The sequence below is a fragment of the Prionailurus viverrinus genome, chromosome C1 (assembly GCF_022837055.1).
Source record: "Prionailurus viverrinus isolate Anna chromosome C1, UM_Priviv_1.0, whole genome shotgun sequence".
NCBI lineage: Eukaryota > Metazoa > Chordata > Mammalia > Carnivora > Felidae > Prionailurus > Prionailurus viverrinus.
In genome coordinates, this window is record NC_062568.1 from 13,549,747 (window position 1) to 13,565,091 (window position 15,345).

A 15,345-nucleotide genomic window follows, 5' to 3' on the forward strand; every position below is an offset into this window, starting at 1 on the left:
AAGACTTTCTCTCATAACACCTTGAAGGCTGTCTATTATTTTCCTTTATTGAAATTATCATTTTATTTTTTCTCTCTTAATTTGTTAACCTGGTGGGTTACATTAATTGATTTTCTCTGTTAAACCAACTGTGTGTTCCTGGTGTAAGCTCACCTTTGTCATACTTGAGTATTCTTTCTAAACGTTGCTAAATTCGTTTGGTTCTCTCCTTTTGTTTTTGGATAGGCCTGTAATTTTCCATTCTTCTCTTGTCTTTGCCAGGTTTGGGTAATAAAGTTACCAACATATCAAAGTTACATCAAGTCAGATTCATAGACTATGTAGGGGAGTGTGTTGGCACATTTCATATTACTGGGAAGATAAGGCTGGGATTATTTTTTTTAATTTTTTGATGTTTATTTATTTTCAAGAGAGAGACAGACAGAGCATGAGCAGGGGAGGGGCAGAGAGAGAGGGAGGCACAGAATTCAAAGCAGGCTCGAGGCTCTGAGCTGTCAGCACAGAGCCCAACACGGAGCTCGAACCCATGAACCGTGAGATCATGACCTGAGCCGAAGTCGGACATTCAACCTACTGAGTCACCCAAGCGTCCCAAAGGCTGGGAATTTTTTTTTTATCAGATGTTTGGTAGGACTTGCTATGAAGCCATCCAGCCTAGTGTTTTCTCTATGGGAAGATTTTTTGCTACTTATTCACTGGTTTTGATGATTTTAGGTAGGGTGGCCATAAAATTTATTGTCTAATTCTTGAATCAGTTTTGGTAATTCATACTTCCCTAGAAATGGGCTTATTGGCTCTAAACTTTAACATTTATTGGTATAGAGTTATTGGCAGTATCATCTTCCTATGAATAGTTTTGAAGTTTGCAATGTCTGTGGTTTTGCCCCACACTGGAACTCTCCGGCCTTGCCTAGGTCTGTTTGAAAGGCATCCTGATAGGTCTGTTCTCAGCCTTGGTTTCCCCCCAGCTCGGTGCTCATGGATTTTTCTTGTTTTATGGGCCCTGATCCCGAAGTGCTTAAGCCTGGCTGTCTCCTGCAGGTCCCCCAAGACCAAGTTCTTCTTCACAGTCATCCCCCAGCCCATCTTGCTGAGCCCGGGCATAACCTTCACGCTCCCCATTATTTTTCGGCCTCTGGAGGAGGTAAGGTTTGCCACTTGGAGGGCACGGGCAGGGAGGGACACAGGCACGATGACCTTGGAAGAGGGAGCAGGGCACAGCAGCAAGGAGCACCCCACCCCCCCTTGCACTTGTGCGTGTGTGCGTGCATGTGCACACACACACACACACACACACACACACACACGTCCTGCCAGCTATAGCAAAAGCTCCAGCTAGTGAAGTCCTGGAGAAACTCACACTATAAACTCACTAAACTGAAGGGGGTTCCCAGTTGGATGTTGGGGGCTAAAATTTGTGCTACTGTATTAGCCACAAGAAAGCCCTAGATTCCTTAGCCCAAAACACTCCCCCAAATACTTTGTTCTTCACCAAAGAGGCCCCATATCTCTGAGACTAGGGCAGTGTTGAAGGACAGGCAACCGGCTTTCCTTCAAGACAAAAAGCGAGGGTCATGGCCCAGCCCACCCCTCAGTGACTGTGTTGGGGGCATGGCCAAGAGCTGGGGCGGGATGTGTGGTCCCTGAATACCATGTAGGTACCACCGATCAGTGACTGCCTGCTCCCCCCACCTCCTCCCACCCCACCTGCAGAAGGAGTATGTGGACCAGCTGTGGTTTGAGAAAGCAGAGGGGATGTTCTGTGTGGACCTGAGGGCCACCCTTCCTTGCCACAGTCTGACCTGCCCACGATCCCTGCAGTTGCCCACGTGTGCCGTGGGGGACGTGACTGAGGCCTGGTTCTGCCTGGAAAATGTGGGGTAAGGGGAGTGGCTGAGGCTCCAAGGCAGGGAGAGTGAGTGCTGTGAGGAGGCTCCCAGGGAGCTGGTGGGGGAAGGGGGAAGGGGGAGAGACGGTGGGGCCCAGCATCACCACCTTTCTGAAGTAGGGGCAGCAGACAGAATGAGCTCAGTGACCCTGATCTACACCCCCTCCAGGGACTTGCCCACCTTCTTCACCTGGGAGTTCCCCAGCCCGTTCCAGATACTGCCCACCACGGGGCTGCTGGAGCCAGGCCAGGCCTCTTGCATCAAGGTGACCTTTCATCCCCTTATGGCCACCATCTATGAAGTTCAGGCCACATGCTGGTATGGAGACGGCAGCAAGCAGAAAAGAAGCATGCAGCTGCAGGCCGTGGGTGAGGCCCGACTTCTCACCTGTCCCCAGAGTCCACCTGCTGCCCGTCCTGGGTCTCAAAGCCTCAGTGTGCCCCCTCCACCTCCCCTGCCGGCCTGTCCTCCACCAGTTTCCCACTCTCCCCCAGCCCTGCAGGCTCTGTCTTTGCTTTGCCTTCCTTGGTGTGGCAGACCAGTGTTTCCCTGGGCACACCTACCTTCTTCGAGGGGCTGTTCAGGTGGGGCCACAGAGGCCCCAGGTGGATTTCTTCCCAAGACTGTCTCATCTCCGTCCCAGCCAAATGTGCCCAGCTGCTGGTGAGCATAAAGCAGAAGCGACCAGAGGACCAGGATGCTGAAGGTTTCCAGAAAGTGTTGCACTTCGGCTCTGTTGCTGTGGGCTGCACTGCTGAGAGACAGATCAAGCTCTATAACCCTTCCATGGTACGCGTGGTAGGCGTCCTGTGTATAAGGGGGAGGAAGGGGCATCCCGTGTATAAGGGACTGGAGGGGGTGTCCTGTGTATAAGGGGCAGAGGGTGTCCCATGTATAAGGGGCTGGAGAGGGTGTCCTTGTATAAGGGGGAGAGGGAACATCCTTTGTATAAGGGGGGAGGGGGCATCCCATGTATAAGGGGATGGAGGGGGTGTCCTGTGTATAAGGGGGGGAGGGAACGTCCTGTGTATAAGGAGGGGGCAGACCACAGGGCTGGCTGCTCCTAAAACCCACCGCCTTTACAAAATGCCCTCTTCCTGTGCATACCTTTGGCCCCAAGCCTCGCATGAACCATGTCTGTTGATACACACATGTGTCAACAGGTGTCAGCTGGTGTCCTCCTCCCTTCTCAGCTGGGGGTTGGGCTGGAGTATCCCTTGACCACCCCCAGAGCAACTCTAAGAGCAGCCCTAAGATTGTCCTAACCCCAGGACCACAGCCAGCCTTTATGATACCTTTGGGAAAGAAAAGAGTGTCCCCAGGCAGTCCCGGTGCAGGGCACACAGCTTGGCCTCGTCCTTCCTCCTGATGGAGGTGGTTTCATGCTCAAACTGACAAGAGGGGCATAGGCTGGACTTCAACTGCCCTCACCCCCTCAGCTGGGTACCTCAGTAAGGACAACTGCCTCACTCTGTGACCTCACCCTTCCTGCCCCCGCCTGGCCCCACAGGTGAGCGCCCCCTTCAGGATCGAAGTGGCCCCAGACATGCTGGCCAAAGATCACACCTTCTCCTGCCCCACTACCAATGGCATTGTGCCTCCAGGAGAGAAGAAATTCGTGTCGGTGTTCTTTCACCCCGAGACCTTGGACATCAGAACTATTGACTACTTGTCCATCATGCCCTCTGGCTGTGCCTCCCACACATTGCTCAAAGTCGTCGGTTTCTGTAGAGGTACTGGCAACCCTAGAATGCTGCCCGGCCTCTGGGGATCGGAGCAGCCAGCCTTTAGGGCAGAGCAGGGCTCTTTGCCAGCTTTTAAGGGTGTGACGCCTCCTTGCCCTTCAGCCTGGGTGTCTGCTGCCCCCTGGTGGGCTCCATGTGGAATCAGTTTTGGACACCTGGAGATAAGGTTCCCCCTGTCCCTGGTGCCTTGGAGGTCAGCTCAGGTTGCTGGGGTTCTGGGCCTTTCCAGCCCAGCCTTCTGTCTCCAGGCAGCACTGCCTTCCACCAGAGGGACCCTTTCTGAGACATCCTCCAGGAGGCTGATGCCCCAGCCCCACACAGGTGGCAGGGCCTGCTCACAACAGCCCCATCTCCTATGCCCAGGCCCTGAGGTGTCCCTGCAGCACTGCTGCGTCAACTTTGGCTGGGTCAACCTCGGGGAGACCTTGGAGCAGACCCTGTGGATTGAGAACAAGTCAGACTGCACAGCCTACTTCCAGTTTGCCATTGACTGCCAAGAGAGTGTCTTCGACATCAGACCTGCCTTTGGGACCCTGGTGGGCAAGGCCCGCATGACCTTGCACTGTACCTTCCAGCCCACTCACCCCACCATCTACTCTCGGCGAGTGGCCTGTCTCATCCACCACCAGGTGAGCGGTGGGGGAGGGAGGGTGGAGGGGCTCTGCTGGGAGCTGGAGGAGGCAACCTGAGGCCCAGTGATGAAGACAATGCTTGGTGATCACGGCCCTGTATTCCGGAACTTCTCCTTGGATCATCTCTGCCAGGGCCCCAGCCTGGCTTTTGGAGCCAGAGCTTGGCCAGGGGCACACAAAGGCTCACTCGGAGCCAGGCAGGTATGCCAGTCTCGCCCTGACGACTGCCAGGCCGAAGGCTTTGCTGCTGCTGCTGCTGCTGCTGCTAATAGGCTGGGAAGAGAGAGGGGAGACTGGACTCACCCCTCACAGCATGTGCGGGGCAGAGAGCCTTGAAGTGAGGACCCAACTCAGGGCCCTGGGGAAAGTCATACAAATTGTGCCCTGACCAGCTGACTCCTGGCCAAGGTGGTGAGTGGGGGCTGAAATCCAGCCTCACCCAGACACATGTCACAGGACCCACTGTTCCTGGAACTGATTGGGACCTGCCACTCGGACAGCACCAAGCCAGCCATCCTGAGACCTCAGCACCTTGCTTGGTACCGCACACACCTGGCGCGGGGCCTGACGCTCTACCCTCCGGACATCCTGGGCACCATGCTGAGGGAGAAGAAGCTGGAGCAGGATAAGAATGGGGCCCTCCTGATTCCTACTGAGGTTTGATGGACCCTTTGGGGCTCCCCACAGACAGGCTACCCTCCCCAGGTTCATGCCCCCTTCTCTAGAAATTCTTGGGAAACCCTGTGCCCCCAGAGCCCTGTGGGCACCATCAGTAGTTGGGGATTGTTTGTGTGGAGCCCTTGTGGCCTTTTCCAGGAAGGGGCGTGTGGATGAGGGGCAGTGGCGAGAGGAGTGGCAGTTGGGCCCCTGCTCACCTGTCTCTCCCCACACAGGCCCCGGAGAACGTGTCAGCCCCACAGTATCCTCTGATCTCCCCCATGAATGAGTACTTCTTCGATGGTACCAGCGACATAGCCATCTTCCCTCCACCTGTCAGCATAGAGCCCACTGATGTGGATTTCGGTGCCTGCCCTGGGCCCGGGGACCCCAACCCTGTCCCCCTGTGCCTGATGAACCACACCAAAGGCAAGATCACAGTGGTCTGGACACGGAGGCCTGACTGCCCCTTCTGGGTGACCCCAGACACCTGTGATGTGCCCCCACTCAAGTCCATGGCCATGCGCCTGCACTTCCATCCACCTTACCCTAACTGCCTATACGCTGTGGAGCTGGAGGCCTTCGCTGTCTATAAGGTGTGTGCAGGGAGACGACATGGGGGTGGGGAGGGCTGCCTCTCTTCCCTGGAACCTGAACAGCAGGGTGGGGTTGGAGGGGGGGGGTGCTGCTGTGGGATCTATCCTCTCTGTGCCAAGCTCCTCCTTGGCTGGATAGTGGTCCTTACTGGTTTGCCTTCTCCCAGGCTCATGGGCTTGCCTTGGCCAAGGGGCTTCTTAGCCCATCTAATTATGTCTCACTCATATGTGTCCTCCCACTCACTCCAGAGGGAGCACCCAGCTGGGGTCAAGCCTCTTGGGAAAATTTGGCATACAAGGAGCATCTCCCTAGGGCTCATTATGAGGTGGTCCATCCAAAGACCCATGGGCAGGAGGAACCAGGGTCTGGGGCACTGAGTCAGGGGTGCTGGGTAATTACGTGTGTGTCAGGGGGAGGGGCTTCTAGCACAACTTCCTTTGGCTGGGGAACTCAGACCACAGGCAGTGCCCAGCCCAGCCTCTTGGTCCCAGATGCTGGTCGCACCCTCTTCATCTCTGGTCCTGCTTTTTCCTTTCCTTGTTGGCTCTGCCCACCCTGCTGTTCTTTCCCAGAGGCCAGGTGCTGGGGCCGAGAGAAGAGTAGAGTCCCTTACCAGCTATGTGACCCTGGGCAAATCCTTTAATGTCCCCGAGCCCTGGTCTTTTCATCTAAAAATTTGGGGCCATATCCGAACTTTTGAGAAGGACTTCCAAAGTTTAGTCTTTAATTGCCTCCATTCTAATATCTTGGCAGTGGGAAAATGCAGAGTTTTGTAGGAATAAGGCTGTGGACACCTGGCTTTGCCAAGGCTGAGCCCTCCAGATTTTTAGGCTGCTGGCTTTATAGCCTGCACTGTCTGATAGGGCAACCACCAGCCACATGTGGCTACCGAACACCTGAAGTGTGACTAGTCCAAACTGACATATGTCGTAAGACCGGCCTTCAAAGACTTAGCACGAAAAGAGTGTGAAGTAGCTCACGCGTCACTTAGATATTGACTATATGTTGAAATGATAAGAGTTTGGACCTATTAGGGTAAATAAAACATATCCCTGAAATTAATTTCCCGTGTTTCACTTTGTTAACGTGGCTGCTAGAACATGTAACATTACGTTTGCGGCTTGCATTTGTGGCTCGTGTTCTATTTTGATTGGCCAGCGCTTCTCCGGGCACATTCCTGCAGGATGAATGCTGTTCTCACATCCCAGCCCCAGCCTTGTCCTTGTGCTGTTGTGGTTATTAAAGAGCATATTTGCTGAGTGCTCAGCGTGGGCCTGGCACGCTGCAGTTGGAACTGTCAGGATGGTTGTTCTCTGCACTGCCTTCCCAGGGAACCCCTCTCTCTGTGCCCAATGTGGGACTCCTGCAGTGCAGAGGAGGAGCTAGGGGGCCCCACAGGGTCAGACACAGGAATTCTGAGCTTGTCCTTGGGTCCGCCCCCCTGCAGGTCCTCCAGAACTACCATAACATCGAGGAGGACTGTACCGTGTGCCCCTCCTGGTGCCTGACCCTCCGCACACGAGGCCATAGCTATTTTGCTGCCTTGGAGCCCCACGTCCCTCAATATTCTCTGGACGCCCCCAAGGTGAGCGTGGCCCCAGTAGCAGTGGGAAGTGGGACAGGGGAGCTCGGCTTCTGCTTTGGCCATCTCTGCACTCTGATGCCCTGAGAAACATCCCAGCACCCTCCGGGGCCATCTCAACCTCCCCCCCCCACTAGCCCCTGGGGCTCTGGGCATGGAGGACTGGGGCTTGGACCACTGGTCCCCTCCCTGATCCATCTGAGATACTCCCTGGGCCTCTCATGCTGAGGTTTAAAATTCTCTAGCTCTTCCATTTGTCTGTGCTTGTTTACTGAGCACCTGCTAGGAGTATGGCCACTCACACCATGAGCCCCTGCCCTTGGACATTGGGCAGGCCAGTGAGGGTCACAGAGCTGGTCCCTCAGCTTCCTGAGTCATAATTCCCAGGCCTCTCTGAAGGGCTCTTGGAGGCCCTGTATGACCTGGGCAGCCAGATGACAGATGGTTTAAAAGCACAGACCTTGGAGCCAGACCGCCAAGTTCCTTCGACACCTCTTCCCAGCTTCCCTTACCTTTGTTGCCCTTTTCATCTGTCTCCCCTACCCTCTCACACCTCATATTGTTGGAAAGGTGCTGCTTTGGGGCACTGTGCTAGGGGGTGATCCTGCCCCCCTTCCCCAGCTGCACATTTGCTCTCCAATCCCCCGACTGACTTCACCTCCGAGGTTCAGCTCAAATCCCTCCCTGACTGCATGAGGTTCCCCTCCCTGACCCTTGTCCCTTTCCCTTGGCCAGTTCATCCCAGAAGTTTGTGGCCTTTACTGCCATCCACCAGATTTTGGGCCTGTGTCACCCCCGCACTGCCTCACATATGTGCACTTTTGCCCCAGCTGGATGGGCCACCCTGGCCAGCAATTTCAGGCCTTGTGTTTTATGTAGCCTGGAGCTGGCCACACCCTATGTGCTTAAGGGATGTTTGGAAGCCAGGATTTCTGGGGCCTTCCCTTTCTCAAAGTGGGGTTCCCCTCAGCCACCTAGATGAGAATCATCTAGAAAAGGCTGTTTAAGTGTGGAGGTTCCTCAAAAAATTAAAAATAGACCTACCCTATGACTCAGCAATAGCACTGCTAGGAATTTACCCAAGGGATACAGGGGTACTGATGCATAGGGGCACTTGTACCCCAATGTTTATAGCAGCACTCTCAACAATGGCCAAATTATGGAAAGAGCCTAAATGTCCATCAACTGATGAATGGATAAAGAAATTGTGGTTTATATACACAATGGAGTACTACGTGGCAATGAGAAAGAATGAAATATGGCCCTTTGTAGCAACATGGATGGAACTGGAGAGTGTTATGCTAAGTGAAATAAGCCATACAGAGAAAGACAGATACCATATGGTTTCACTCTTATGTGGATCCTGAGAAACTTAACAGAATCTCATGGGAGAGGGGAAGGAAAAAAAAAAAGAGGTTAGAGTGGAAGAGAACCAAAGCATAAGAGACTCTTAAAAACTGAGAACAAACTGAGGGTTGATGGGGGGTGGGAGGGAGGGAAGGGTGGGTGATGGGTATTGAGGAGGGCACCTTTTAGGATGAGCACTGGGTGTTGTATGGAAACCAATTTGACAATAAACTTCATATACTGAAAAAAAAAAAAAAAAGAAAGAAAGAAAAGGCTGTTTATCCCAGAGTTTCTGGACCAGGATCTCTGAAAGTGAGTTCTCCAAAGGATGATTTGAGGGCATCTGGGTGGCTCAGTCACTTGAGTGTCCAATTCTTGATTTTGGCTCAGGTCATGGTCTCACAGTTCATGGGATCGAGCCCCACATCAGGCTTGGGATTCTCTCTCTTTCAAAAATAAGTAAATAAACATTAAGAAAAAAAAGGTGATTTGAGGGCACCCTAAAATGAAAGACCTACTTAACTTTGAGGAGATCTCAAGCCTGTGTTTCCTGGGCCCACTTCCTATGGCCATTCCATCTCACTGTCCAGAGGTTTCTGGAGGACAGAAGCATTTTTTGGTGCCAAGCTGTGTCCCTCCATTCCCTGTTCCCAGGGTAGTGATTGGGATGTGTGGAGGTGCCTTGGATCTCCTTGGAGACAGGCCCACATAGACTTCCCTGAGTGTGTATATCGGTGGGGTAAGGGAGGCGAGTGCATAGATCTGAGCGTGGGTCCCTCTTGTCTCGCACCCCAGCTCTTTCCTGCGGTGTCCCCCAGCGAACCCTCCTACCGCAGTCTGCTCTTGATCAACAAAGGCTCCACGCTGTTGACCTTCAACCTGGCCCCCCAAAGCAGCTCAGACATCTCCTTGCGGCCCAGTTCAGGCCTTGTGGCCCCGGGAGCCCACCAGATCTTCCTCATCTGTACCTACCCGAAGGGCAACGCTTGGAAGCAGCACATTTTCTACTTGCAGTTCAATTTTTGTCCTCAGTATCTCAAGGTAAAAGGCAGAGCTAGGGGATTGGGTCCTGAGGAGCGAGCCATAGTCTGGGGCTTCCCTTTTCAAAGCCAAATTCTAGGGTTGACCTCTAAAGCTCCCCTAAAGTAGTCAGGGGGTTGCTCCTCTCCCAGGAAGTGCCATAGCAGGGAGAGGACACCTTGGCCACATCTGTGAACAGCTCTCCTAACCCCAGGGCCCAGCATATCCACCTCAAGGTGTCTGGAACAAGAAAAGGGGTGCAGATGTCCCAAAGGAATAAGTGGGGGCAATACAAGACTCATATCTGCAGATAGTAGAAGGGTGTTTGGGGCGGGGCCAGGGAAAGGGGCCAGGGTGGTGGCCCCATCTGGCCCATGGAATGGTCTGCACATCCTCTCTTGGTCTCCGAATTCTTTTCAAGAGCCATCTCCTGGGTCAGACGCTACCTACTCGGCTTTGACAGAAGCTGTCTATGCCCAGACTGGAGGAGGGCCTTTTGCTGCCCTCTCCAAGGGGGAAAAGCTGCCCACCCTGTCTTCTTGGACATTTGGGGGAGCCAGGTGAGGTCAGAGCTCTTCCCTCCCTCCTCTGGCCCCAGGAGGTAAGCATGCAGAGCCGGGAGGAGCCCCTACATCTGAAGCTGGACACCTGTAAGAGCGTGTTCTTCAAGCCCACCTGGGTGGGCTCCTCCTCCAGCAGCCTCTTCACCTTCCGCAACCCCTCGCGTCTGCCACTGGAGTTTGAATGGAGGGTTTCCCAGCAACACCGGAAGATGCTGTCCGTCAATCCCTCTAGGGGACTTATCCAGCCCAGTGAGAGCCTTGTGAGTGCCCTGCCCCACTGCTGGGGGCCCGAGGGAAGGAAATAGCTGGGATTCAAGGGAAGAGGGACCCATGCTCCTATCTACATGCTCCTCCCACCCCCAGCTAATAAACACACTGGGGGAAGTCTATGTGGACTATGGTGGGCCGTCTCCAAGGACATCCAAGGTCATTCTCGCTTTCACCACCATCTGTTACTCTTGCCTGTGAGGGGCCAGGCTTACCGTGTGCACCCTCCCATTCAATCTGTAATCACCTCCCCTGCCTTCTAAGTAGGTGTGACAGTTACCCCTGTCATAACTCCCATTTTACAAAGAAGAATTGAGACTTAGAGCAGAAAAAGTCATTTACTAAGATTGTAAATTAGGAGGTGCAGAGCTGGAACTTGAACCAGAGTTTCAAGGGGCAAGTCCACTCTCCCTCCACGGTCCCCAAAGCCGTGAGATGGCTGGGAGGTGGTTTGGAGCAGCTGTATTTGGGGCCAAATGGGTGGGGTGTCATTAAGTCATGAGGAAGGGTACTCCTTGAGATCTGAGCAGCAGTCTGGAGGGGGACACAGGCTGGGCCCCAAACTAGCAGAGCCTCATTCCCTGGTCTAGGGCCTTATAGACCATTTGGGGGACCAAATTTGGGCCAAGGCCACCAACACACAGTGTCTGGAAGAACCCAGGTAGTAGCGAGGTGAGAGACCACACAGGCCCTGGAGTCAGCTTTGAGAGTTCACACCCCAGCTCCCACCAAGCACTCTCACCAGCTGTGTGACCTTGAGCAAGTTCCCTGCGCCTGGATGGCTCAGTCGGTTGAGCGTCTGACTCTTGATTTAAGCTCAGATCATGATCTCAGGATCATGAGAAATGAGCTCTGAGTCAGGCTCCGAGCTGGGCATGGTTGAGATTTTCTCTCCCTGCCTCCCTCTCCCTTTCCTTTTGCCCCTCCCCCACTGATGTGCCAGAGTGCTTTCTGTCTCTCTCTCTCAAAAAGAAAGAAAGAAAGGAAAGGAAAGGAAAGGAAAGGAAAGGAAAAGAAGGAAGGAAGGAAGGAAGGAAGGAAGGAAGGAAGGAAGGAAAGAAGGAAGAAAATGAGGCACTAAAATAATACCACTTAGCTGGTGGGGATAAAGGATTGAGGGACTGAGGGAGACAACATAACATATGATGTGTGACAAGTGCCTGACATGGGGTAAACACTCAGAAAGGGGTACCATAGCTTGATATTCTCAGATGCCAGGGGCCTGGGCAGGGGGTTCTGGAGAGCCCCATGCAGGGATGATCTCTCTGACCCCAGACGGTGACGTGGACCTTCAGCCCACTGAAGGAGACCAAGTACCTATTCCGAGTGGGGATGTGGGTCTGGGAAGCCGGTCTGCCCCCAGACACCAAGCCCCCCGCTACCACCCACTACATGCTCCGGCTGGTGGGCATGGGCATTACCAGCAGGCTCTCTGTGAGTAGGGGAACTCTGGCAGGTGGGGCTGGGAGCTGGGGCTCTGGGGGCCAGGGCATAGGTGGCGGCGGGGGGCGGGGGAGGCCCCGGGGTGCCCGACTCCAAGAGGGCAGGGGATGGGAGCCCTCTGGCCCTGCCCTGCCTTGGAGATTCCCTGAAGCCAGGGGTGGGAAAGCCAGGGCTGTGGCTGGCTGACTCGGGTCCTCAGGCAAAGGAAAAGGAGCTGGATTTCGGGAACCTGCTGGTGAACAGCAAGCAGTCCAGGTTGCTGGTGCTTCTGAACGACGGCAACTGCACCCTATATTATCGCCTGTTCCTGGAGCAGTGTAGCCCTGAGGTCATGGACGACAGCCCACTTGGTACTCGGGCCTGGGCTTGGACTGGGGCGAGGGAGGCAGGCAGTGAGGGGCACTGGTTAAGACTGGTTAGGGGCGCCTGGAGGTCTCAGTCGGTTGAGCATCTGACTCCTGATTTTGGCTCAGGTCATGATCCCAGGGTTGTGCATCGAGCACCCCCCCACACACACATCGGGCTCCACAATGAGCAGGGAACCTGCTTAAGATTCTGTCTCTCTCCTTCTGCCCCTCCCCTGTTTGCTCTCGTGCATGCACTCGCTCTCTCAAATTAAAAAAAAAAAAAAAAAAAAAGGTTAACCAGATCATGGTTTCGGGGCAGGCAGAGCAGGGCTTAAAACTTGGTGTTTCTACCTTTCGATGTGTGGTATTAGGCAGTTCACTCTCTGAGCCTCAGCTTCCTCATCTGTAAAATGGGTCTATTGTTGGCACCTACCTCACAGGGCGGCTGGGTGGAACAAAGTGCTTAGCAGGTGCCCATGACATGAAGACTGGTTGCCTCTGTCTGGTCTGGGAGGAGGGACTCTGCTCCCCGCTTCCCAGCTCTGGGCCTGCTCTCTAGCCGGTTCTCTGCTGGTCCGGGAGAGGGTATCTGGGAAGGAGCAGGAGGAGAGACCGGGACTCTTCGGCCTGCACTGAGGGCCCCTTCTACCCTTGACCCCACCTGGGTCATCCCTGAGCAGCTTTGCAGATGGACCGTACTGAGGGCAGAATGCCACCCCGGTCCCAGGACACCATCTGCTTGTCGGCATGTCCCAACCGCCGGTCCCAGTACTCCTGGATTATCAGCTACTCCCTCCTCTCACACAGAGGTACCTGGGCCATCTGGCAGAATCAGGGTCAGGGAGGAAAGGGGGAGGGCTGTGTGAGCAGGACTTGGGTCGGAAGGGTGCTGAGGTTCCGGACAGGGAAAGCAGAGTGAGTGTTAGCGTGCAAGGGTGTGCCTTTGGGTGAATGGCATGTATGTCTCATGCCAACCACATGCGTCTGTATGTGTGCCTGTGTGTGCCTGAGCCGTGGAGGGCTCAGTGTGAAGGGTTTGGAGCTGTGCCTATTTACTATGGGATCTTAAGACAAATCCCCAACCACGTGGGGGCCTCAGCTTCCTCCTCTATAAAATGGAGTTGTTACCAGCTTGCTCCGGGGCCCACTGGGAGGAGTCTGGGGCAGCACAGAAGAGTGGGTAAGAGCGTAGATCCGAGCCAGACTGCCTAGGATTGGCTCCTGGTCCGAGCATTCACTAGCTGTGTAATTTAGCAAATTGATTAAGCACCCTCTGCCTCAGTTTCCACATAGTAAAATGGGAATAATAATGGTGCACAGGCCAAAAAAAAAGAAGTACTGATACATGTTACCACATCGGCGAACCTTGAAAACATTAGGGCAAGCAAAAGAAGCCAGTCACAAAAAAAGCCACATATTGTATGATTCCATTGATATGAAATGTCCAGAATAGGCAAATCTGTAGAGACAGAAAGCAGATCAGTGGTTGCCAGGGACGGGGGGAGGGGAGAATGGAGACCGACAGCTACTTGGTACCAGGTTTCTTTCTGGGGTGATGAACATGCTGTAATATGGACAGTGGTAATGGTTGCACGACTCTGAATATACGAAAAATCTGAATTGTATGTGTTAAAAGGGTTAATTTTATGGCATATAAATTACATCTCTTTTTTTTTTTATAAATTATTTTAAGTTTATTTATTTTGAGACAGAGACAGTAGGAGCAGGGGAGGGGCAGAGAGAGAGTCCCAAGCAGGCTCTACAGGGTCAGTGCAGAAAGCCAAAATCAAGAGCCAGACGCTTAACTGACTCAGCCACCCAGGTGCCCCTAAATTATATCTCAATAAAGCTGTTAGTGAAAGTTAGTTTGAAAACAGTAATGAACGGTGCACATTAGATACAGTGATGCATGAAGAGCACTTAAGACAATGCCTGACATGGAGCGCCTGGGTGGCTCAGTGGGTGAAGCCTCCGACTTTGGTTCAGGTCATGATCTCACGGCTCGTGGGTTCGAGCCCCACGTCAGAGCCTGGAACCTGCTTCAGATTCTGTGTCTCCCTCTCTCTCTGCCCCTCCCCTGCTTGAGCTCTGTCTCTCTCAAAGATAAATAAACATTAAAAAAAAAAAAAAGACAATGCTTGACACATAGAAAGTATGTGACAAGGCTTCACTGTTGGCTGGAAACGTCCCAGAGCCTGGGAGACACCTGCTGTTCCTGACAAGGGTCCCAGGCAGGTTGTCCTACACCCTCAGCCTGTGTGCTCTGCTCTGCCCCAGGGCAGCTGGGAGGTGAGGCCACTCCTCTCTCCCACATGTCTTCCGCCTAGATAACAAGGCTGGGGAGAAGCAGGAGCTGTGTCACGTCTTCTTGACGGCTGTGTACCCCTTACTCTCCATCCTGGACGTCTGCTCCATGGGCAGCGCTGAGGGCATCACCCGGAAGCACCTGTGGCGCCTCTTCTCCCTGGACAGGCTCAACAGTTACTTGGAGCGCGACCCTACCCCCGAGGAGCTCACCTATAAGGTGCCTACCCGGCACAGGTGAGGTGGGCGGACAGAAGGGGCAGGGCCCATGTGGGGATGTTCTTGGAGCTTTCTGACCGCACTCCCAGCGCCAGGCCCTGCCCATGAATACTCTCATCTCCCCCTGAATTCTTGCCCATCCCTGGAGGGGCCAGGAGAAGTCAGGGCTTGGCTCAAGGTCCGAAGCACTAGCCCACCCCTGCCCCTGAGTCCCAGATTCTCCAATTCCCACCTGCAGAAAGAGGAGTGCTGAGCTAGCCACCGCCCCACCCCCCACCCCCCCCGGGAGGGCCCTATACTGTTCCCACCTGTCTCTGAGTCTGTTTCTCTGTTCCACACAGCACAAGCCAGATCCCTACCGTCTTCACCCCTCTGAAGCTCGACTTCAATTTTGGAGCAGCACCGATAGAGGCCCGGCCCTCTGTGGTGCTCCTGGCCCTGAAGAACATTGGAGCAGTACCCCTGGACTGGTATGGTGGGCTTGGAGGGGGCTTCTGAAGGGCTTGGGAGACAGGTGTTGGAGGCCTTCTCTTGTTGGTGGTAGTCCTGGCTGCCTGATCTCTGTGAACAGTGGATCCCCTCATTGATGGGATGGGGAGGCCAGGGTGGGACAGAGCCTCAGTCCAGGTAGGCCAGGCCTGCATGGGGGCGAGTGAAGATCTCTGGTAGGGAAGGACAGGGACAGGCTGTCGCCGAGCCAGTGTCTGGGAGGATGACATGGCTGAGCCAAAAC

General features: G+C 54.1%; 1 protein-coding gene across 9 annotated transcripts in view; it reads left to right on the forward strand.

The window, feature by feature from the left end:
- The window catches only part of CFAP65 (cilia and flagella associated protein 65), a 35,363-nt gene that overhangs the window by 6,828 nt on the left and 13,190 nt on the right, over positions 1-15,345 (forward strand). For 8 of the 9 annotated variants that reach the window (XR_007155250.1, XM_047873875.1, XM_047873876.1 and 5 more), the window contains 16 exons: positions 1,042-1,144; positions 1,714-1,880; positions 2,058-2,257; positions 2,533-2,678; positions 3,400-3,622; positions 3,998-4,263; positions 4,723-4,923; positions 5,160-5,519; positions 6,968-7,105; positions 9,245-9,490; positions 10,068-10,292; positions 11,575-11,733; positions 11,942-12,092; positions 12,770-12,898; positions 14,417-14,630; positions 14,954-15,082. Coding sequence is in view for 8 of the 9 variants with exons in the window: in XM_047873875.1 (XP_047729831.1) it covers positions 1,042-1,144; positions 1,714-1,880; positions 2,058-2,257; positions 2,533-2,678; positions 3,400-3,622; positions 3,998-4,263; positions 4,723-4,923; positions 5,160-5,519; positions 6,968-7,105; positions 9,245-9,490; positions 10,068-10,292; positions 11,575-11,733; positions 11,942-12,092; positions 12,770-12,898; positions 14,417-14,630; positions 14,954-15,082 (3,057 nt within the window). In the remaining variant the exon portion in view is untranslated. The remainder of the gene's footprint in view (positions 1-1,041; positions 1,145-1,713; positions 1,881-2,057; positions 2,258-2,532; positions 2,679-3,399; positions 3,623-3,997; positions 4,264-4,722; positions 4,924-5,159; positions 5,520-6,967; positions 7,106-9,244; positions 9,491-10,067; positions 10,293-11,574; positions 11,734-11,941; positions 12,093-12,769; positions 12,899-14,416; positions 14,631-14,953; positions 15,083-15,345) is intronic. The other variant, XM_047873880.1, reaches the window with a different exon arrangement.